This window comes from Girardinichthys multiradiatus, chromosome 4 (assembly GCF_021462225.1).
Source record: "Girardinichthys multiradiatus isolate DD_20200921_A chromosome 4, DD_fGirMul_XY1, whole genome shotgun sequence".
NCBI lineage: Eukaryota > Metazoa > Chordata > Actinopteri > Cyprinodontiformes > Goodeidae > Girardinichthys > Girardinichthys multiradiatus.
Window position 1 is genome coordinate 21,942,977 of NC_061797.1, and position 23,610 is coordinate 21,966,586.

Here is a 23,610-nt window from a genome sequence, read left to right on the forward strand (position 1 = left end):
CCGTGGTCCTGAAGCTTTAAAACTGGATGACGGGCTTTGGAATGGTAATCAGGGATGGACAGTGTGGAAGAGATGCTAATGTGCTGCTGGGCCTGAGTGCAAGCACGTCCAGCAGCTGGTGCTGGAGCTTATCGACCTCTCACCTGTCCTATGAGAGGAGGAGAAGAATGAACCCTCATACACACCGACTCACCCTCCAATTCCTTTTAATAACCTGTGGTTTTAAAAATGTATTTAAGGAGATGAGATGCAAGCATCTCATCAGCTGATGTATGCATCCAAAAGTTAAATATTCATCTGATTTGACTGATTTTGTGTCTCACACATACATCTGTGGTGTACATTGTCCTGAACAAACATACAGATAAAGCTTTACTAGAAGGGCTGATGATGACGATATGCGGTGACAATGCAACCTGATAAGCAACAAGTGGTACCAAGTTGGGCATCGCCATGTTGGGGAAGCTGGTTCTCAATTAGATTATACAACACATTTTTTTAAACTCCTTTCTTAAGTCACTGTTTGTCATGAATAGACAACCACAGTCTCTTTAGATTTGCAGGGAACAGTGTTTGCATACAGCATAAGGTAGTCTTACATTTCAGTTTCACAATTTCTAGCTTGTATTGTACAGATCATGTAAAATACAGAAAATAGGCACATTTATAACAAAAAAAGAAAACAGCACTCTTTATTGGTTTATTCTTTTTATTAAGAACGTAACAGAGAAATGTTTTTGATCTATGAACAGCTATTTTATTTCACAGCCAAAATAACACTGTTTAAATAAGAGCAATCTGCACATGAAACAGTTGACACATTTCACAAAAATAACGTACCAATGGGCCGCCACATTAACATACTGTACTCGCTGCAAACAGATGTTCTCATAGCTTATGCTTCATGTATCTGACTGCTCTAAATAAGTTAAATTTGTTAAAAAAAGAAAAGCTGTTTCTCTGGATCAATCCTTGCTCAGCTGATATGACGAACAAAGTGGCACTTGATTTGGAGTTAATCTGGAGTAAACACATAATCATCAGAACTAGCCTCTATAATTTCACTCTTAGCTATTTAACACAAACGTATTAACCGAACACAGGCAGCATTTCCATCTGTGCATAGCATGCTCTGCCATAAAATAATGCACGATCCTTATTAACAAAATATGGCAGAGGCTATATTATGATGACAACGGTAACCTGCAGAACAGGATTAAAGTCACTGTTCAGAACAGGAAACCGGGTGAGCTCTGATGTAAATACAAGACGACACGCAGTGCTGACAGAGAGATGACTGCTACCTGAGCTCTGCATCCTGTAACGCTGCATTCAGCATATGCAGGTTTGCTTTGTGTTTCACTATCAGTAATTCTGATAAGTCAGCACTGTTCTGATTGCTACAAGTTAAAAAAGCTCAAACCTTTGACAGAACAATAAATAAATGCTGTAACTTTTAGCCACTAGGTGCTAGGCGGCAGCACAACAGCCCAGTGACTTTTTGATGACAACACAGTGCCAACAGTGTAAACAAACATTTAAAATACTCTTGGCTAGGCTTGGCTCATTGAAAAAAGAAATGAAATTTACTGTCATGTAAACAGAATAGCTCCGTATTTGTAAATCCTACAAAAAAGTGTAAATCAGTGCAGTCTGTAGAGGTGACACGGCTTCACCTGGATAACAGAAAACATCCGCATACAGGTTGAAATTTAAGCTCTTAGGCACTGCAAAGCCAACCCATACTAAATAATGGAACGCTTTTTCCATTTTAAAATGCCATTACCTGTCTTATACAAGCAATGTCAAATATATATTTTGATAACAATACCTTAATGCTGGTGTTGGAATCAGAAAGCGTGAGGCTTTATATCCATTGACAGGAATATATAGTGTGAATCTGAACATTTTCACTCTCGCTTAGTGAAGGTGAATATGAACTTTCTGACATCTTAAACCAGCTTGTTATATTTTGTGCAGAAGGGTACACATTTTACCTCCACCCAACACACTCGTTCAACATACAGCAACAAGCCCAAACACAAATACTGTGCTCATATTGTGATGACAAGTACATGAATCAGCTTCACACTGATAGAACCAGCAAACATTGCCACACTGTTTCGTTTACACCCGCATTAGGTTAAAAGCCCACTTTTATTCTGAGTGTACTTTTAAATGAGTCCAGAGAGGCAGTTAAAACCTACCACCTCTGCTAGTTTAATGGATGAGTATCAGTTTACTCATATTACATTTCCAGCATCTGTCTATAGCAGCAGACAGAACAGTTCTCTCTTCTTTCTGTTTTTTTCTGCAGTTTTTGTCCCCCCCACCCCTTCATCGGCATGTTATGCAGCAGAATAATTGTTGAAAACTCCTGGCCAACCTACTTAAGAGACAGTTTCTCTTTCATAATCTCATTAAATAGAAAGAAATGGAAGAAAGAAAACAGCATCTTCCATTTGGTGGGGCTGCAACAAACATTATGTCATGTTGCGTTTATTTCCTGCTACAACTGGCCGAGCAAACTCCACAAAGTCGTCAATGAGCACAGGCCAGGCACCTGAGGAGAAGACGAAAAGGACAATATTAGTTAACATCAAAAGGCAGAGGTTTGACAAGTAAGATGAGGAATACTATGACAAAAATAAAGTGCCTTGCAAATACTGCTGGAATGTTTCACATTTCATAACAACCATTAACTTTTTACAAATAATCTGAAAAGTATGCCATGCGTTTGTATTTAGCGTTCTGGTTTAACTGTTCGCACATACAGGGAGGGATATGTTTGCTAATTTTAGTTTATAAAACAGCTCAACGCAGTCAGATTAAATACAGAGCACATGTAAACTACAATTTTTAAGTCTTGTCAACAATTCTCAATTAGATTTAGATTCAGACATTTAAACACATGAAGATGGTTTGATCTAAGCTATTCCATCGTAGGTCCGGCTGTATGTTCAGAGTTACTGTCCTGCTGGATGGCAAAGCTCCATCCCAGGCTCAAATCTTTTCACTCCTCCATGTAAGGTTTTCCTCAACTGTATTTAGCTTCCATATCTGAGCAGTTTCCCTGTCATTTCAGCCCTGTTATCAAAGTATTTCCATGTGGTTTATATCTGGCCTCTGAATGACGTTATCACCTCTGTTCAAAAACAGGCCAGTTTCTGTACTTCCTCTCAGTTTCTGGTCACTAATAAGAATACATTTCAACAGGTTTCAGAGTTCTACCGAAATCAAATCTAATTTATTCTCATCAGGCTAGTTTTAAGAACAGTCCCTGAAAATAAGCTCTGCTCATCACAATAAATAAAATGCAGCGCAATTCTAGCTTCTTACTCATTCGCAGCTTGACAAATTAAGCATCTTTTTTTAATCAGGACGTACAAGGACATCTTTTGAAAGTGTCATTGCAAATACAAGCATCAAGGTTGCTTCAAGCGTATAACCCTTTAGTACCAGCGATCCACTCATGTGGTTTCAGCTAAATGGGTTCACAGTTTCAGGAAAAAAACTCTCAGCTCATCTGTGCCAGATGGATGATGCTACACCATCTTCTTTCTAATCCTGATTCTTCAAGGTCTATGAGTGAGTTGCTTCTTTCTTTCAGTCAACCTGTGTTTATCCTCAAAGACTCACCTTCTTCGTCATAGTTTGACATATCGTCTGCAATCATGTTGGAGAAGTCCAAGAGGAGGTTCCAGGTGTCCTTGGGAATTGAGCGCTTGTGATGCTCCTGAATACAGTGGAGGGACAGATGGACCTTATCTTGTTAACATTTTCAAACAAGCAGTAAATACTATGTGTGGGGAAACAATCAGTGGATTCATCTAACTCCTTGCATTTCATTTTTTTTCTATAGTGGAAAACGTATTTAGAAATCCCATAAAATGATAGCCCTGCACTCAAACCAGCTGTTTTGTAGTACAGGTCCTTCTCAAAATATTAGCATATTGTGATAAAGTTCATTATTTTCCATAATGTCATGATGAAAATTTAACATTCATATATTTTAGATTCATTGCACACTAACTGAAATATTTCAGGTATTTTATTGTCTTAATACGGATGATTGTGGCATACAGCTCATGAAAACCCAAAATTCCTATCTCACAAAATTAGCATATTTCATCCGACCAATAAAAGAAAAGTGTTTTTAATACAAAAAACGTCAACTTTCAAATAATCATGTACAGTTATGCACTCAATACTTGGTCGGGAATCCTTTGGCAGAAATGACTGCTTCAATGCGGCGTGGCATGGAGGCAATCAGCCTGTGGCACTGCTGAGGTCTTATGGAGGCCCAGGATGCTTCGATAGCGGCCTTTAGCTCATCCAGAGTGTTGGGTCTTGAGTCTCTCAACTGTTCTCTTCACAATATCCCACAGATTCTCTATGGGGTTCAGGTCAGGAGAGTTGGCAGGCCAATTGAGCACAGTGATACCATGGTCAGTAAACCATTTACCAGTGGTTTTGGCACTGTGAGCAGGTGCCAGGTCGTGCTGAAAAATGAAATCTTCATCTCCATAAAGCTTTTCAGCAGATGGAAGCATGAAGTGCTCCAAAATCTCCTGATAGCTAGCTGCATTGACCCTGCCCTTGATAAAACACAGTGGACCAACACCAGCAGCTGACACGGCACCCCAGACCATCACTGACTGTGGGTACTTGACACTGGACTTCTGGCATTTTGGCATTTCCTTCTCCCCAGTCTTCCTCCAGACTCTGGCACCTTGATTTCCGAATGACATGCAGAATTTGCTTTCATCCGAAAAAAGTACTTTGGACCACTGAGCAACAGTCCAGTGCTGCTTCTCTGTAGCCCAGGTCAGGCGCTTCTGCCGCTGTTTATGGTTCAAAAGTGGCTTGACCTGGGGAATGCGGCACCTGTAGCCCATTTCCTGCACACGCCTGTGCACGGTGGCTCTGGTTGTTTCTACTCCAGACTCAGTCCACTGCTTCCGCAGGTCCTACAAGGTCTGGAATCGGCCCTTCTCCACAATCTTCCTCAGGGTCCGGTCACCTCTTCTCGTTGTGCAGCGTTTTCTGCCACACTTTTTCCTTCCCACAGACTTCCCACTGAGGTGCCTTGATACAGCACTCTGGGAACAGCCTATTCGTTCAGAAATTTCTTTCTGTGTTTTACCCTCTTGCTTGAGGGTGTCAATAGTGGCCTTCTGGACAGCAGTCAGGTCGGCAGTCTTACCCATGATTGGGGTTTTGAGTGATGAACCAGGCTGGGAGTTTTAAAGGCCTCAGGAATCTTTTGCAGGTGTTTAGAGTTAACTCGTTGATTCAGATGATTAGGTTCATAGCTCGTTTAGAGACCCTTTTAATGATATGCTAATTTTGTGAGATAGGAATTTTGGGTTTTCATGAGCTGTATGCCAAAATCATCCGTATTAAGACAATAAAAGACCTGAAATATTTCAGTTAGTGTGCAATGAATCTAAAATATATGAATGTTAATTTTTCATCATGACATTATGGAAAATAATGAACTTTATCACAATATGCTAATATTTTGAGAAGGACCTGTAATGTAGCGCTAAACCACTCCAATAGACTCCAAAAACATAAATGAGTAACACTGGATAAAACTACTCTTCCATATGTACCAGCAGGAAGCGAATCCATAGATCCAAGAACTTGAATCGACCCGTGAGGATAAGATTCCAGTAAGCAACAGCCATTTCTAGTTCTGTAAAGAAAAGGTTTTTACAAGCCTTAATATTTTTGATTTATGACAGAAAATGTGACATTTGGAGATATTTTTCGAACATGATCTGCTTACCTAAACCTTTCTGGCCTGGGTTCTTGGCAAAGCTGAACGTAAACTGGTAGAAGTCTTTAAATTTCCCATTGTCTTTCAGCTCCTGTTCTAGCCTGGGGAGGATGGCCTTAAGTTTTTCTGGACTGTCACAGCTGAATGACACAACACAGATAAATAAAATATGAAAATTCTAAATGTAGAAATAATAAACACTTTTATAAGCATCAAATAGCTTTTACCCAAGTTCCAACATCCCATCGAAGAACTCCTTCCTGCTAAACTCGCACTGCGTGGCTGCTCTGAACTTCCAGGCCACCACAAGGATGCTGATGCTGGCCGGGTCCAGATTTAGGTCATCGCAGAACTGCTGGATCCCATCGATACCTATCTTATTCTCATCATAGGGGTCTGCAAAGAACACTGAGAAAACTTGGCAAAACAGCCAACTGTGCAGATTTTAAGGGAACAACACATGTCTGCTTAACACTCGCCTTTGTATCTGTTGTAGAGCTGTTCAAGCTTCTTGCGGTCCACTGACGTTTTCATGGATTCTTTGTTGTACAAGTCTAGGTTCTGGAAATAGTTGTCTATGGCAACTTCTAATTTCCAGTCATTCTGAGTCAGGCAGTCCACAGCTGTCCTGTCCCCTGCCTGACTGAAGGAGATGAACTGATGAACTTTGTCCCTCTGTGATGGTTTCAACTTGTGCTGCCAAGCAAGTAAACACACAAGGGAATAATTACGTAGACTTTTTTATCATCTGGACCAGACTTAAGAAAGGGTAATAGCTCAGAGCGCCCAGATTTTGGGGGTCCAGAAATATTTATGCATTTTTTTTAATGAATAGATGTTTGGAAACAATATTTTATAGTCCATATCACCCTAATGTGTTTTAATTAATTGCATATTCAGCCAGTTGGCATATTTCAGTGATCACTATAAGAGTAACTATACTGGCCATTTTTTGTTTGGATGAAAACAATTCTAGAAATGATGCCATATTTCTACAGAAGGTTAGGGAAGTACAAATAGATCAGTTTGGAAAAACTGGATATGCACCCATCTACCAATCTTTTTTATTACTTGCATGCGAAAAAGAAGGTTATATGGGCAGGGCATAACTGGTTCTAACACGGGGGCCCAGATTCTGCTAAATTCTGACATTTTTTCATGGAGGTACAGCAACAATGAAGGACCATGTACAAAAAAAGTAAATAATAATTATAATGAACACCAGTTGTTACTATGAAAATGGCACTTCCATCCAAACCTGAGGCATGCATTTGAAGTTTCAAATGCAGTTGTGTGCAAATATCTGATTTCTATCCAAACTTGGACATACAGTAAAGATTCAGAGTTGAACCCTTAAGTTGTGTTGGTAATGCATGCATAAAACTCAAACCAAGACTCCAGAAACTTCAGAATTACGGTAAACAAATGCCCCTTTCTAAAAGCAGCACAGAAATAATCATGTTTTGTTCATCTCAAACGGATTGCACATCTCGGCAGAACTGCAGACCTGACCCGCCGGATGATCAAACAGCAGGTTCTTTCTGACCCAGATTCTCCTGGGTAGGGGGCGTTAGATCTTGCAGGCTCTTCTGACCTGCAGCAGCTGCAGCACAGGCGAGCTACCAACCAAAAAGGGAAAGGTACGTAGTACGAGTGCAGGTGTCCGATCTCAAAATACCAGGAACTGACCTTCCATTGCTCTCACATCACACTGACTGGCAATGCGACGCTGAGAACACCCTGATCCCTCCCATTGTGCTGCACCGCAGTGACAGCTGTTATCGCTTTTAGTGACTTGTTGAACGGGGGCTTTACAACACTCTGTCTCTCGGTTTGTCATTTTAAAATATTACCTACCATTTTATCACCAGCTGTTTTGACCAACTTGATTTCCAAGATCACACAGTGCGCATGCGCTCGCAGAAATGCGTTTCCAACTGAAGTCATGGGAAATGTAGTTCCGGAGACGTCAACAGGACACGTACTTTAAAAACGTACACAAAACAGGTTTTTGCAATACTAAATAACACTTAAGCAAAACATTTGGTTCCTGTCTAACTAATGTGCCGAACATCCATTTTAATATATCTTTAAATCTAAAGTACTGCCTTCCAATGCCTATTTTACGTAGAACTGAGTTGTATTGGTTTAAATTGTGTTGTTATTTAAAAGAACCCGTCTAATGTTATGCTTTTTTAGAGTAAATACAGGAGCAGACCGAAGTTAGCAGCCACAGTTTGAAAGCACTTGACAGTCTCGAGCAAAATAACTGAAACACCTAAAAACTACAACTCCCACATCAACTCTGATAAAGATGTTTCGGAAGTAATCTGATGGTTGAATCAAACTTACAGCGAGATAATTGTATGGCGAACATAAAACAATAGTTTCTCACTCTTTAGCTATTTAAGCTAATGTTCATTTAAATAACGCTTTACCGAGAAAAAAAAAAAAAAAAAAAGTTGTTTCGACTGATCTTCGGCTTGTTTGCTATTATTGGCAAAAAAACAAAACAAAACCGTGTTAGCGGCGGCAATGTTATGTCACCATGGGAGAGAGGGTGAACCCAGCTGGTTAGAGCTGGACTGACAGCTCCGAAGACACAAATTTAGAGAATAACTTTGTTTGAATTTGACAAACTCCAGAACAAAAACACAACGGTAACCCAACCCGAGGGAGGTTCGTGAAATCGCTCCAGAGAAACAGGTTTAACTCACCGTTGTTCTGCCCTGCGTGCTGGAGCACCGTCACCTTTACGGCTGGACTGGAGGAGGTCAGAGTAAATATGAAGCAACAGCAGGGAGCTGGCTGCAGCTATGTGGCAGGGGAGGGGTGTCTCTGTCGGTGTCGGTGCGGCACAACTACACGATTGTTCTCGTCCACTTCTTCCTCTGCTGAGATCCAGGACCGAGGACTCACTTCACTAGTAGTTGCAGCTTTTTTTTTTTTTTAAATAATCCGTATGTGGAAAACCAAACTAATGGATGTTTTTACCGACTACGTTGTCTTCTGGTATGTCTGATTTACATTATATTGTGGTTTCACATTGTCACTCCGGTCGTTGAAGTTTGATTTAGACATCATAGAGCTGCTGCCGAGTCAGGACTTCATTGAAAGGCGATTTCACTGCTTTCGACGAATCTGGACTCATTTTCATCCGCTCTAGTTTCAACAGTAAATGATTCATATTTGTCAAAACTGGGATTATACTACACTGATTAAGCATTCTAGCAAATATAGTTTGTGATTTTTCAAACCTTTTATTATTGAAAACTTTAAAAAAAAAAGGATTTTAAGTTTGGGATTCTGTGTGTTAGGCGAAATATTTCGCTTGTTTATTATGTAGATCACTTTAGATTAGATCAATTTCAAGACTTAGACTGACATGAATTATTCTAAAAAATATATTCATTTTGTGAGATCAGATGTCAGCAATGTCAACATTGGGTTTTAAAGTAAAAATAAAAACCTCAATAATTGTTTTCCCAGGTCATGTAATGCGTTTTAAATCATTTTCATAATATAATCATTCATACCACATTCTTCTAGTCAAAGGTTTAATATAGCTAAGGTAGACCCTATGTAAAATGGTTAAGATCACAAAAAAGTATATCCATCCATTCATGATCTATACCCGCTTACGCTTTCAGGGTTGCAAGGGGGCTTGGTGCCTATCTCCAGTGGTCGCTGGGTGAAAGTTGGGGTAGTACACCCTGGACAGGTCACTAGTCCATCACAGGGCAACACATAGACACACAGGACATAGAACCATGCACACATTACCTAAGGTCAATTTAAAGAGAACAGTTCACCTAACAGTCATGTTTTTACCAAACACCATATTTCCATCAATGGCAACATAATAGAGCAGGTAACTACATTTGAATAACTTGGACTCACCCTTAACAATAATTTCAACTTGGAACATCATATTACAGACGTTCATAAACGCTCTCAACAAAGATTACATGTCCTTTGCACGCTCAGTACCCTTCATGTTGCCCATCATCTTCTGCTGCTACTGTACCAGTATTATTCAGTCCATTTTGTTGTTCTGTTCTACCTGTTTTTACACCATGCTGTTAGTCGCAAATAGAAATAGGCTCCTCAAAATCACATCAAAAATAATCTAAACTAATGAAATAAAAACATCACTGATTACAAAATGTGTTTAATGAATGTCCAATTCAGTCTAGCTCTAACCAGCCTGAGATCTTAAGGCTGTCCTTCATCTAGTTTTGTTCTAATGGCAAAAAGCACTGAAAGCCACCTTTTTTGGGGTTTTCACAAAAATTTCTCAGTGTATTTAAAAGATTCTGATTAGTTAAAAAAAAAAACGCCACAGTGGTTAGCATTGTTGCAAGAAGGTTCTGGCTGCAAATCTTGACCCTAGCCCTTTCAGCTGTTTGCATGTTCTCCCCATGCATGCATTGGGTACTCCAGCTTCCTCCCACAATCTAAAAACATGAGTTTAGAATAATTGATCTCTCTAAATTGCCCTTAGGTAGGAATGTGTGTTTGCATGGTGGTTTGTCCTGTATGTCTCTGTGTTGCCCTGTGATGGTCAGGCCGCCTGTCCAGGGTGTACACCGCCTCTCAGACAATGATGGTTGGAGACCAGCAACATCCACCCCTGCGACCCTGTAAAGACGAGAGGGTATAGACGATGGATGGATGGATGTTTGAGGATTCCCCAGGCACATTTTAAGTAGTGACAGGACTTTACTTAAATGCTGAATAGAAGGAGTCAAAATTGGATACTTTGTCTGCCAGTAGGTCCAAACCCATAGGCGCACATAATTAGGCCCGAGCAGGAAAACTGCAAGGGCCTATTGTAATCGCTCGAATTCTTATTCTTTCTTTCTTTATTCTTTTTTCCGGGGACTTTTGGCGGGGCAATATGGGGACTTTGCCATACTCCAAAACTCACCAAATTTTACCCAAAATTGTCCCCCGCCTAAAATTTTTTCTTTAATGTCGTCGTCAGTGGGCGTGGCCAAACCACTTAGCCACGCCCCCAAACGTGAGATAGGCCGAACCGTAAGTCGTACAGATCTGAAATTCGGCACAATGCTAGAACTCCTAAAACCAAGAAAAAAAGTATCTTGGGGGTATGCCCTAAAATGCACAGGAAGTCGGCCATTTTGGGTCAAAGGCCGATTTTTGCCCGTTTTTCACTTTTACTCACCTCGAACTTTAACGAACTCCTCCTAGGGATTTTGAGCTATCGGGTTCATATTTGGTCTACATGCAGTTAAGGGATGGGGGATTAAAGTTATCAAAATCGTGAGTTTTTGGCCATGTTTAGGGGGCGTGGGCGGGGCACAAACTTGGCGTTCGCGCCAAAAGTGAAAAATTGCAATAACTTTCCCAAATAAATTCCAAGTCACACCAAAGCTGGCATGAAGGAGGGCCATCGGGTTCGCGACAATCCTATGGGGTCATATGCTGACATCATCAAAGCCACGCCCCCTCAGAACAGGAAGTCACTTTTTTCACTTGGAAAGGTGCCTCTCTGACCCTATTGACCCAATCAACTTCAAACTGTGTCACAAGACAGATAACTAGTGGGTCTAACTTCGATTGAAGCACAGTGAGTTTTTATAAAAGGGCGTGGCCATGGCGGCGCAGCAAACTCAGACGTCACGCCATAGCCATACGTTTGCCTCTAATTTCCACATACATCATCTCATCTGCACCAAATTCAATGTGATTTAACCTTGTCCAGTCCCCAACAGAAATCTGATGACATATTTGGTGGGCGTGGCCTAATTTGTCCACAGCGCCCCCTAGAAAATTTCAAAAAATCAGCCCCTAGCCATGCTTTGACTGAGGAATCTGAAATTTGGTACACATCATAACTTCTCAGGACCTACAAAAAACTCTCTTGGAGCATTGGTCCAAACCCGACAGGAAGTCGGCCATTTTGGATTGAAGTTGCCTTTTTTGACCCTGTTTTGGGCGTTTCTAGCCCGCATATCTGAGCGAACTCCTCCTACAGCTTTTGACTTAGAGACTTGAAAATCACTCAGTATACTCTTAAGGGATTGGGGATCAAAAGTTATCAAAAGCTTTTTGATACATGAAAGCGTGTGGGCGTGGCCACGCCTCAAAATATGACTTCTCGCCATAAAACACTAAATTGATATAGCTCCTACAAGGAAAGTCACAGACAAATGAAACCTTCTGGGATTGATCTGCCTCTAGGCCTCAACAATATTCACTGATCAGATGCTGACATCATCGAAGCCCAGCCCCCTGAGAACAGCAAGTGTCCCATTTTCCTTTAGAGAATCAATGTTTGATCATCTTCACCTAATCAATGTGAAACTGTCCCAAGTAACAGATAACATGATGGTCTAAGACAGTCGCCAGTACTGACTGCTTTAGCTGGAGGGTGTGGCCATGATGGCGTGGCAAATTCTGATGTCACGCCACTGCCATATGTTTGCCTCTAAATTACACATGCATGGTCCGATTCACTCCAAACTGATAATTCTTGATCTTTGGCAGCCCATAAACAGCTCTATTACATTACATTGGAATTTGGATCAAGAGCGCCCCCTAGGTCACTTCAAGTGCTCTATCTCCCTCATATATCCTCGGATCAATTTGAAATGTAGTATACATGATCGTGATTTAATGATGGACATTTTGACACAGTCAATTGATGATGTTGTTTTAGCCCCACCCACAAACAAACAAGCGACTGCAGCGTCCTTCTGGAAGGTCCGATTTACTCGAAATTTTGAATGCTTTTTGCCAGACCGAAACTCTGCATGACCGAAGATCATATGACATGTTGCTCAAAGTGCCATCCAATGGCGACGTGTTGAAGTGACGCGGTGTCATCGTATGTGGCGTGTATGAGGTGATGCCAGGCTCCTGCGGTCGCTCAACAGCCCGAGTTGCGCTGAGGGGTGCGAGGGCCTTCAAAGCTGCTTGCAGGTTTCTAGTTTATATTTGTTTCTTAAGTGCCTCATAAATGAAACAGGATGCACTGTTTATTCCAAAATATCTTCTGCTATGGTTTCTTGTCACATATTTTCTTATGTACCAGAACCAACTAAGTAAAAGAAAGAAGTATAATTAACTAAATGAGTGCCAGTCAAGTGAGCTATTCCTTTAAACTTTGATAAAGATAAAATCAGATTTTGTAGCTTATTTCTCCCATCACACTCACAGTACGCTTTATTGCAAATGACACTACTGACTAATTAAAATAGGCTGTTTGTGTGTTAATACCTTTTTTTAATCTGCAGTCCAGATCTGAACTGTGGTGCTCCTGATCTCTAGCAACTCCAGGCGAGTGGCAGCAGAGCAGTCAAAGGAAGAAGGACAGAGGAGAAGTTTTGAAAGTTAACAGATCTCAGCTTGACTGATGCGGCCAAAGGTCAGCTCATCTGTGAGTTTAATGCATTCGTAAATGCTATTAATTTAACTGATAAGTATAAACTGTAACATATTTTAAATGTAAATAGAAATGCTGTGTTAATTTAGGTGTGAGTAGAAAGACAGGTAGAACTGGATTGTAAACGTGTGACTTTGTCATGTGACTGTTCTATTTGCCATCATTCCTGTTGTTGCCACACCCTCAATAAAGGTGAACATAAGACGACAGCAGGTGCAAATTCACAACCTGTGTTCTTTCTGAAAACATCCACCTTGAAAAAAACCTAAATAACTTAGATTAATACAACAATATCTCAATAGGACATTTCTGGAGCATCACGTGTGTCGGCTAAGCAGCTGTTAAAATCTGAAATTAAGAAGGATGTGCTGTAACTGGAAAAAATCCTGGATCATATCTGAAAATGTAATCTGTAGCACATGTAAATATGATGCTTTGACTATTAGTACAATCATGTGTGTCTGTCAGGTAACACTGAGATATTGACAAGCATGCAAATAGACCTATAGCATCAACATAATGAGTGTTGTGATATAGCAACCTTCCATTCTGAGAATGCCAGCTTTCTCAATCCCTTAAAGGTCTTAACAGCCTCCCGTTCAGACCCCAACCAAGAGTTCAAAATGCTTCATAATGACTATTAAGAAAAATATTCTAGAAGATGTAAAACTTTACATAGTAATGTTTTTTGTAACTTTGAAACAGAGAAATATGCTTTAAGAGCTATTGTTTACACAGATAATTACTGCAAAATAACAATTTCAGTGTTAACTTTATTATTTTTTCACTGGATTTGCTCTCAGAATCTAAGCACTCTGTATCACTCTGTTGCTCTTCTAGGTCTTGCATTTCTCCTCAAACTCGTCACCTTAGTGAAACGGTTTGGATGCAGGTATTGTGCTGGCTGCTGTGCCTCGGCCTGACTGAGGCACTTGCTGTGCTGCCAAAGGAGCAGGTGGCCCGGCATGCCGTCAAGCTCTATCGGACCAAAACGCCGTCGCACGGCCACAGCTGGTTGACCAACAACTGCAAGCGGCTGGTGGGTCTGCTGCGACAGAAGAATGTGGCCATCAGCAAGCTGGCAGCTGCTGCGACGGCTGTTGGAAGAGACCAAAGCCTTTCAGAGCCAGAGAAGCACTTCCAGGTACCACATTGTGAAACACCAGATGGTCCGTTTTTGCTGAAATCATAATAATATATGAGTTATAAGGTGTTCAGCTGTTTTAGGTCACTTGGATAATTCATAGATTCTCGACACTTACAATTAAGGCAGCGGAATAAAGGCTAGCAAGTACAGCAGACTTAACACACGTGGATATAAGCAACTGAAGCAGATGTTAAGCTTAGATGATATCCTGTTAGTCAGCCAATACAAGGGTTGGGCTTGCCTGTGTTCAAATACCACATGCCTAATTCATTTTTGCAAAAAGACGCAAGCATACCTTAAAGTCAGTGAGGTAAACATCCTAAAATGGACACTACATGATTCATTGGATAGGAGCGTTACCTCTGTTTCTAAGTTCATTCAGTTAAGAGTCAACTGATGAAGCTGCTTTGTCCTGGAAGGTGTGTGGAGGGTTTTTGTTTTTATTTTGATGTTTACATCTACTGAGATGACCTATTTAGAGCTTAATCTGACATTTCCTGTTTGTTCAGATAATACATTTATTAAGTATACTAACATTTATTATTTTTAATGAACATACATCAAACTCAGTGAAACATTTTCTTATTTGATCTCTTATTTTAGCTATATATTTGTTGATGAGTGGCCAAATAGCCTTTTAAAATATGTTTTTATATTTTAAGCCATAATTATTAGAATTTTCTATCTGGATCTCCTGTTCATGAAACTTTCCACATTAATATCACGTAGACTGGGGTCAGGTGAAAAGTTTATAATTTACTCTCTTCTTTTGTCTTTTTCCATTTGCATCAAGGTTCACACTCTGGAGGTTTTTCAGAAGGAACTGAACGAGAGCGAGCACCTGGTGTTCCAGGCGGTGCACGGCCTGCAGAGGGTGCTGCAGGGAGACTATAGGGACGTGGTCAATATGAAGGACAGCAGCAGACAGAGGCTGGAGGCCCTCAGAGAGGCAGCGATAAAGGTGAACTCCGCAGAGTTTTATGGATCTTGTACATGCAAGTGCGTGTTCCTCGTTTCTGATTAACTTTCCTAACTGAGTGAAAATAGGCCCAAATATTGTCACATTTCCTTTATAATCAATGCAGTAAAAACAATACTTTTTCTCTCAAACCTTTCAAAATCTTGAAAAACTAATTTTGCCCTAGTTGTTTTTTAATAATATGAAAGTTGAAATGAAGCTTTATTTTCCTACCCACTTGTAAGATGCTTTCCTCTGAAGATGAGCTGAAATGCAGCATCAGTTTAACGAAAACACTGCGAATTTGCCCTCAGCGAAAAAGTCTGAAGTTATTCGAAGTTACCTTAAATATGTGTTCCTGAACTTAAGCAGAATGATGTGTTATAATTAGTTGAATTGGGTTTTTGAAGCATCCAGTCATTATACGACAAGGGCTTTGATTTTCAGATGTTTGTTGTTGCAAATGAGCGTGTTCTTTGCTGGGCTTTATTCCCACTTTTCAGGAAGAACAGGAGTACATGGAGCTTGTGGCTGCAGAGAAGCATCAGCAGGAAGCTCTTAAGAGCGCTTTGGCGCAGAACAAGACTCTGTCCATCTTGGAGGAGATCTTGGAGGACGTCAGGAAGGCAGCAGACCGCCTAGAGGAGGAGATTGAGGAGCATGCCTTTGACAACAACAAGCAGGTCTGCAACTGAACCCTTTCTGCTCGCTTTGGTTACTAGATTTAGAGGGTGCAGATTCAGGAGTTGTTATTCTCAGAACCAAAGGAACCAAACATAATCCACTTTGTGTAGATGAAGGGAGTGAATGTTGAAGCAGTGCTAAGAGTGGAAGAGGATGAGGAAAAAGGAGGGAAGACGAAGAACAAATCCACACAGAAAGAGGTGGAGGATGATCTGGGGCTTAGCATGCTCATTGACTCTCAGAATAACCAGTATGTTCTGACGAAACCAAGGGACTCCACGATGCCGAGAGCAGACCATCACTTCATCAAGGTTAGTTTTAGTTTTCTTCCTGGATCACCCTGGTTTCATCCAGGCTGCAGAAGAAGACTGCGTCTATTGGTTTTAATTGAATTCACCAACATAATTTGCAGGACTTAGTTTCAGTGGTGATGCTCTCCCTGCCTTGCGGTTGGGTTTGCACCTTGGTGGGTCTTCCTCCTATGTTTGGATACATCATCTGTGGGGTCCTGCTCGGCCCTTCTGGTCTCAACAGTATCAAGGTTTGTGTCTGTGCATCACTACTGCAGCACTACTGCAACTTTTACTGAACTGTAAATTCCTGACTGGCGTTTCTCCTTGCAGTCTATAGTTCAGGTGGAGACTCTGGGGGAGTTGGGTGTGTTCTTCACTCTCTTTGTGGTGGGACTGGAGTTCTCACCCGAGCGCCTTCGAAAGGTAAATGAGAAAGTCTTTGCGTTTAAACCTTACAGCGATGATTGATTTCTTCAGTTGTTATACTAAATGCAGCAAGATCGTACAATAATTAGCAAGTAGCTCCATCTGCAGTGGTGTTCTTTTACATCGTAATGTTGACATGCTATGTCATTGTGTGTTATGAGGTAATATAAATCCATTATCATGAACTTGAAAGCAAAATACATATAAATATTTTATGTGAAAGTTGAGGTTTTGGTTTCATGAACACCACTTCTACTTGTTCACCTTATGACCATAAGCTTCAATGCATTTTATTTGAAAGATGAACACAAAGTAGCGCGCAGCAGTAAAGTAGAAGGAAAAGGATGTGTCAGAGCTACCGCACCCTGTTGGCGATTAGACGCCTCGGAGCACCTCCGGATCATCTCCAGAAGCGTCACCACTAAAAGGAATGACTCTCAAACTCTTCTATACTCTCAACACTTTTATTCTAAATAAGGCAGATAAATGGTTACAGAGATCAGCGCTGATGGCTCCCATCCTTAACCCGCTCTGTGATTAAAGTGATGAAACAGCCCCGAAAGAAGGTCACCCGTGGTTTTTATGTCTGGTACTCCCTACAAGGGATGTGCACTCCCTCAGGGTTTATCAGTAGACTATCTGAAAGTGTGTGTAACAGCAGGTGTCCAAGCCTGAATCTAAGTGTGGCTGCAGCAGTCTAATCACCCTGAGTACTGTGTTCCACAAGTCTTTCACAGCTTCCAACTGATTTTCTATGGGGGTGGCCTTAATTTAACTGAATCCATCTTTTTCCCTCTCCCTGTTGAAGAAAAAATATCCCCACAGCATGATGCTACCACCACCATGTTTCACTGCTGATATGGTGTGTTGAGGGTGATAATGCAGGGTTAATTTCCCTCCACAGTGCATTCTGTATGTAGGCCAAAAAGGTCAATTGCTGTAATGCTTTGCTTGTGGTGATCTCCACATGGGACTTCTGCTGGCTGTCTTTCAATATTGGCTTTCCTTTTGCTGTATTAATGCTGGCGCTTGTAACATAATAGAAATTAACCTGCTCCTTCAACACACAAAAACAAAGTGATTAAAATATATTATGAAAAGTTCCTTTTAAAGTAGTTTCAGGTTCTTAGGCAAGCAGTCAGTTTCCTTGTTTGAAAGACGATGACTTTGGAAACGTTATGCGTCCTCAGGTGTGGAAAACCTCAGTTCAGGGGTCATGCTGCCTGAGTCTGCTGATGGTGGGGGCTGGGTTGCTATGGGGACAGCTTCTTCATATTCGACCCACCCAGACAGTCTTCATCTCCACCTGTCTGTCCCTGTCCAGCACTCCACTAGTGTCACGCTTCCTGGCAGGAGGAAACAGGGTGGAAAGGGAAGGTATGAGTCTATTTTGTAGAATACTTTTATATCATATTGCCAATAAACTGTCGGAGAAAAAGGGCGACCTTTAGACCAAGTAACCAGGATGTATTTAAGTCGTTTGAATTTGGCCAATTGTATTACACTTTTTAGGATCATGATAAATAGAGTGGTATGCTGTAGTATTTTGCAAGGCCAATGGTGACCTGGACACACGTAAGCTTATAAAACTGTAACACTGTTTTAGTTTTTCTGTTGACCTTAAAAAATAGACATACAGCTGATAAAGAAAGTTTGACTTTATCAGAACTGCTTTCCTCAGAATACCGACTGATTTTACTGATGTAAACAGTGCGGTGCGTGTTTGACAGGTGACCTGGACTACAGCAGCGTTCTTCTCGGGATGTTGGTGATGCAGGATGTTCAGCTAGGCCTCTTCATTGCTGTCATGCCCACTCTGATCCAGGCACAGAGCGGAGACCTGGACAGGTAGCTAAGTTGTAATTTCTTGCTGTTTCTTCACCATAAGTTCCTCCTCCTCAGAATAAAGCTGCACAGTCCTGTAAATCTTTTGTTTCCTCTGTTTAAACTAGCCTTCTGTTTGGAAGTCTGCGAGTGCTGAAGCTCCTGGCTCAGGTCCTGGTGTCACTGGCCGCTGTGTTGCTGCTGTGCTTGGTGCTTAGATCCTTCATAATTGGTCCATATTACAAGAAACTTCACACCGAGAGCAAAGGCAACAAGGAGATCCTGGTGCTGGGGATGGCAGCTTTTGTCTTTTTCATGTTGACGGTATGATTCTAAGAAATTCAGTGTGATTTCTGATGATGTATCTTCAACTCTGAGGTTAAAGGGCGATTTACTTTGGTGTTTTAGGTAACAGAGTTTCTGGATGTTTCCATGGAGTTGGGCTGTTTCTTGGCAGGAGCTTTGCTGTCATCACAGGGTCACATGGTCACAACTGAGGTCATGGGTTGCATTGAGCCAATCAGAGACTTCCTCGCCATCATTTTCTTTGCCTCCATTGGTTAGACAGAACATGATGATCTTTGCCTGATATTATATTTGCTTCACTTTTCTTGAGGTGTTCACATTGTGACTGCGCTCAGTCATCCTCTTTGTCTGTGTGATGCTGCAGGTCTTCACGTGTTCCCTACATTTGTGCTGTACGAGCTCACCATCCTGCTGGTGCTGACCCTTACACTCGTCATCATGAAGGTTTAGTGATCCCCTGTTTTTATCCTCTCTTTCTCCTTGCAATGAAGGTTTCCTCTTCTCCTCACTTCTCTTATTGTTCCAGTTTCTCATGGCTGTGCTGGTGCTGTCTACCATCTTGCCTCCAAATTCCCGACATATACGGTGGATCGTCTCAGCTGGTCTGGCTCAGGTCAGCGAGTTCTCCTTTGTGTTGGGCAGCCGCGCGCGTCGAGCCGGTATCATCTCCAGAGAGGTCAGTGATGATCTTGTTGAAATCTTTAGCATCATTGCTGGAATTTCTGCCTGCTTAGAAGAATTGCACCAATCAGGCTTTTCGTGGCTGGTCAATTAGTTTCTGTGAACTTCTGAACTTAACAAGGTTGTTTTACCTGAGGTAAATTTCACTCATTCTGGTGATAGTAAACTGTTCTCTCTCTAAAAGTGAACAGAAGACAAAATGTAATATTGGGCTGTTATCTTTTAATAGTGAAATGCATGGATTTTTATATTAAAGGATTAAATGCACAAATACTTTAAAGTATTAAATCTGGAAGCTTATGAAACCTTATGGCGATTTGTGTCTGCATGCCAGGTCCACCGTGCACAATGTGCATGTCAAGTCCCGAGTGAGTCTAGGTCTCGGTAAACAGCACAGAAAACATGCAATAAAACAGCTTGAAGAAAACCTTTAACAACATTGTTCTATTTTTGAATTTTCTGTCTGATCAAAGTCATTTTATAGCCAATCATAAAAGAGTACAGACATCTTTAATTTACATGAGTTGAAGTTTTATCAGAAGAAACTCTGGGTAAACAAAAATGGCATTCACTCAAGGTGTTATGCCTTTCTTGGTTTCTGTCTGCAAAATAATAGGTGAAAGTAAGCAGTTTCATTGTGAATTCAGTCAAAACAAAGGAAAGGAGAGGGTAAAAAAAATGTTAATCAGGTAGAAACTAGATTCAAAATATGACGTGATGATATGATTTTTTTTGTTTGTTTCAATTGAAGCATAGTTAAGAACTTTTAATTTACAATACTTTTTTTAATTAACAGTTTATTTTTTAGTTTAGGTTTTTGTGAACTGAACTTTTACAACTTGTACTTAAGTGGGTACTCACATAAAATTGCTAATACAGGTCCTTCTCAAAATATTAGCATATTGTGATAAAGTTCATTATTTTCCATAATGTCATGATGAAAATTTTACATTCATATATTTTAGATTCTTTGCACACTAACTGAAATATTTCAGGTCTTTTATTGTCTTAATACGGATGATTTTGGCATACAGCTCATGAAAACCCAAAATTCCTATCTCACAAAATTAGCATATCATTAAAAGGGTCTCTAAACGAGCTATGAACCTAATCATCTGAATCAACGAGTTAACTCTAAACACCTGCAAAAGATTCCTGAGGCCTTTAAAACTCCCAGCCTGGTTCATCACTCAAAGCCCCAATCATGGGTAAGACTGCCGACCTGACTGCTGTCCAGAAGGCCTCTATTGACACCCTCAAGCAAGAGGGTAAGACACAGAAAGAAATTTCTGAACGAATAGGCTGTTCCCAGAGTGCTGTATCAAGGCACCTCAGTGGGAAGTCTGTGGGAAGGAAAAAGTGTGGCAGAAAACGCTGCACAACGAGAAGAGGTGACCGGACCCTGAGGAAGATTGTGGAGAAGGGCCGATTCCAGACCTTGGGGGACCTGTGGAAGCAGTGGACTGAGTCTGGAGTAGAAACATCCAGAGCCACCGTGCACAGGCGTGTGCAGGAAATGGGCTACAGGTGCCGCATTCCCCAGGTCAAACCACTTTTGAACCAGAAACAGCAGCAGAAGCGCCTGACCTGGGCTACAGAGAAGCAGCACTGGACTGTTGCTCAGTGGTCCAAAGTACCTTTTTCGGATGAAAGCAAATTCTGCATGTCATGCGGAAATCAAGGTGCCAGAGTCTGGAGGAAGACTGGGGAGAAGGAAATGCCAAAATGCCAGAAGTCCAGTGTCAAGTACCCACAGTCAGTGATGGTCTGGGGTGCTGTGTCAGCTGCTGGTGTTGGTCCACTGTGTTTTATCAAAGGCAGGGTCAATGCAGCTAGCTATCAGGAGATTTTGGAGCACTTCATGCTTCCATCTGCTGAAAAGCTTTATGGAGATGAAGATTTCATTTTTCAGCACGACCTGGCACCTGCTCACAGTGCCAAAACCACTGGTAAATGGTTTACTGGCCATGGTATCACTGTGCTCAATTGGCCTGCCAACTCTCCTGATCTGAACCCCATAGAGAATCTGTGGGATATTGTGAAGAGAACGTTGAGAGACTCAAGACCCAACACTCTGGATGAGCTAAAGGCCGCTATCGAAGCATCCTGGGCCTCCATAAGACCTCAGCAGTGCCACAGGCTGATTGCCTCCATGCCACGCCGCATTGAAGCAGTCATTTCTGCCAAAGGATTCCCGACCAAGTATTGAGTGCATAACTGTACATGATTATTTGAAGGTTGACGTTTTTTGTATTAAAAACACTTTTCTTTTATTGGTCGGATGAAATATGCTAATTTTGTGAGATAGGAATTTTGGGTTTTCATGAGCTGTATGCCACAATAATCCGTATTAAGACAATAAAAGACCGGAAATATTTCAGTTAGTGTGCAATGAATCTAAAATATATGAATGTTAAATTTTCATCATGACATTATGGAAAATAATGAACTTTATCACAATATGCTAATATTTTGAGAAGGACCTGTAAATGAAAAGTCAGTCAAATGTGGCAAGACAAGAAGCGATAGTTCTGAAAGTATAAATACAATTTTGAATGGTCTGTTTAATCCAAGCTAGCAGATATATTTTTTTGACCTTAATTAAACTTAAAGTAGCACAGGTACCCAAAAGGTTAATATATGAGAGGCTTGCAATATAATATTCCTCTTAACTTGATTAAACTGACTTGAAGCAGAACTTTGTATCTTTTAGAAGATGTTGAATTGAGATCTGTGCTTGATCGCTGTATGAAGGCCCTCTAGATGAGGGTGGACGCCCCGGGGCATTTAAAGTGATGTTAACAACTGTACCCTGTTTGTTTCAAGTTAAACTACCTGTCTCTGCTCAGGTGTACCTGCTGGTCCTCAGTGTCACCACTCTCAGCTTGTTGCTGGCTCCGCTGCTGTGGAGGGTCACGACACACAAATGGGCTCCTCGCATCGAACGCAAAATGCCCACGTGACCACATCGACTTCAGGGCAGGAAGAAAACACGCCCCCGTGACCTTTCCAGACCTGACAGCAATATCATATAAAGTCTTAACTGTTTTTATGCTGGACCGAATCTCCATCAAAGTTTTTTGGCTGATTCAGCACTGCTGCTGCTGCTACTCATTAAAGGAAATACATAAAAGACAGCTCTGCTATATTTTGACTGGAGGTTTTTTTTTTTTATCCTTGGACTGTTATACATGTTTCTATAGTCATGCTGAGCTCTATATTGTATCTCATTGTGCACACTAATGTTCTCTTTAAACCCATGGACCAAATCTGACACTTCTTCAATATTAGATGTACAGGTAAGTGTTATTCAGGGTGTTTTTCTCCATAGATACAATTACATTGCTTTTTGTGCTTTTTTTTGTTGTGATTTACCCTTAGATCACATATTCTTAAGGTCTCTGCTGTACAACATTAATGGTACTTTGGTTTAATCTCATCCTTTCATCCTGGGAGTTTCAGGAGGACTGAGAAAACCTCGGCCAGAAATCTTGTTTTTCAGGTCTGTTAGACTGCACTAATAAAAATGAAGAGAGTGAAAATGTTTCTGCAGAACTGCATTTGATTATTTATTCACTGATGTTATTTGAAGAAAAAGAAATCTGCACTCGTCCTCTGAATGTCAAAAATGATGTGCCTGCTCCGCTCAGCTCCTCCCTGCACTAAAAGGAAGAGGTTTTACACCTCTTGCCCTTTAAAACCATGATGTGCAATGTAAATTTATCACCATCAGACATTCCTGTTTATTTTTGTGAGTTTCATATATTTTCCTTTTGTGTGAGGGTTTTTTATTTAAATTTGTATTTTCTTTCAACTGTCATTGACATTTTTCTTCATGTCTTCGTTTGTCAGTCAGTCATTTTCTACCGCTTATTCCATAGTGGGTCATGGGGGAGCTGGTGCCTATCTCCAGCAGTCTATGGGCGAGAGGCAGGGTACACCCTGGACAGGTCGCCAGTCCATCGCAGGGCAACACACAAACAACCATGCACACACTCATTCATACACCTAAGGGAAATTTAGAGTGACCAATTAACCTAACAGGCATGTCTTTGGACTGTGGAAGGAAGCCGGAATACCCGGTGAGAACCCACA

General features: G+C 41.1%; 2 protein-coding genes across 6 annotated transcripts; one reads left to right on the forward strand and one right to left on the reverse strand.

Moving 5' to 3' along the window:
- Nucleotides 1-691: 691 nt before the first annotated feature.
- On the reverse strand, nt 692-8,641 carry dcun1d2b (DCN1, defective in cullin neddylation 1, domain containing 2b). Of its 2 annotated transcripts, none has more exons than XM_047363287.1 (7): nt 8,503-8,641; nt 6,265-6,481; nt 6,013-6,181; nt 5,795-5,925; nt 5,619-5,701; nt 3,640-3,736; nt 692-2,563 (listed from the first exon to the last, which is right to left on the reverse strand). In XM_047363287.1, the coding sequence occupies exons 2-7, from the start codon at nt 6,317-6,319 to the stop codon at nt 2,484-2,486; spliced, it is 615 nt and encodes a 204-aa protein (XP_047219243.1). In that variant the 5' UTR covers nt 6,320-6,481; nt 8,503-8,641; the 3' UTR covers nt 692-2,483. The 2 variants fall into 2 exon arrangements, with proteins under 2 accessions (XP_047219243.1, XP_047219242.1); XM_047363286.1 differs by lacking the exon at nt 8,503-8,641 and adding an exon at nt 7,643-8,495.
- On the forward strand, nt 6,494-23,061 carry tmco3 (transmembrane and coiled-coil domains 3). Of its 4 annotated transcripts, none has more exons than XM_047363284.1 (15): nt 6,494-7,425; nt 13,048-13,190; nt 14,037-14,340; nt 15,137-15,304; nt 15,805-15,984; nt 16,096-16,296; nt 16,398-16,526; nt 16,609-16,701; nt 17,895-18,081; nt 18,435-18,552; nt 18,657-18,852; nt 18,937-19,087; nt 19,199-19,278; nt 19,361-19,510; nt 22,365-23,061. In XM_047363284.1, exons 3-15 carry the CDS (start codon nt 14,083-14,085, stop codon nt 22,476-22,478), a joined length of 2,025 nt encoding a protein of 674 aa, XP_047219240.1. In that variant the 5' UTR covers nt 6,494-7,425; nt 13,048-13,190; nt 14,037-14,082; the 3' UTR covers nt 22,479-23,061. The 4 variants fall into 4 exon arrangements, with proteins under 4 accessions (XP_047219240.1, XP_047219238.1, XP_047219241.1 ...); XM_047363282.1 differs by lacking the exon at nt 6,494-7,425 and adding an exon at nt 8,660-8,797; XM_047363285.1 differs by lacking the exon at nt 6,494-7,425 and adding an exon at nt 8,660-8,797 and having other exon boundaries at nt 13,048-13,178.
- The last annotated feature ends 549 nt before the right edge of the window (nt 23,062-23,610 follow it).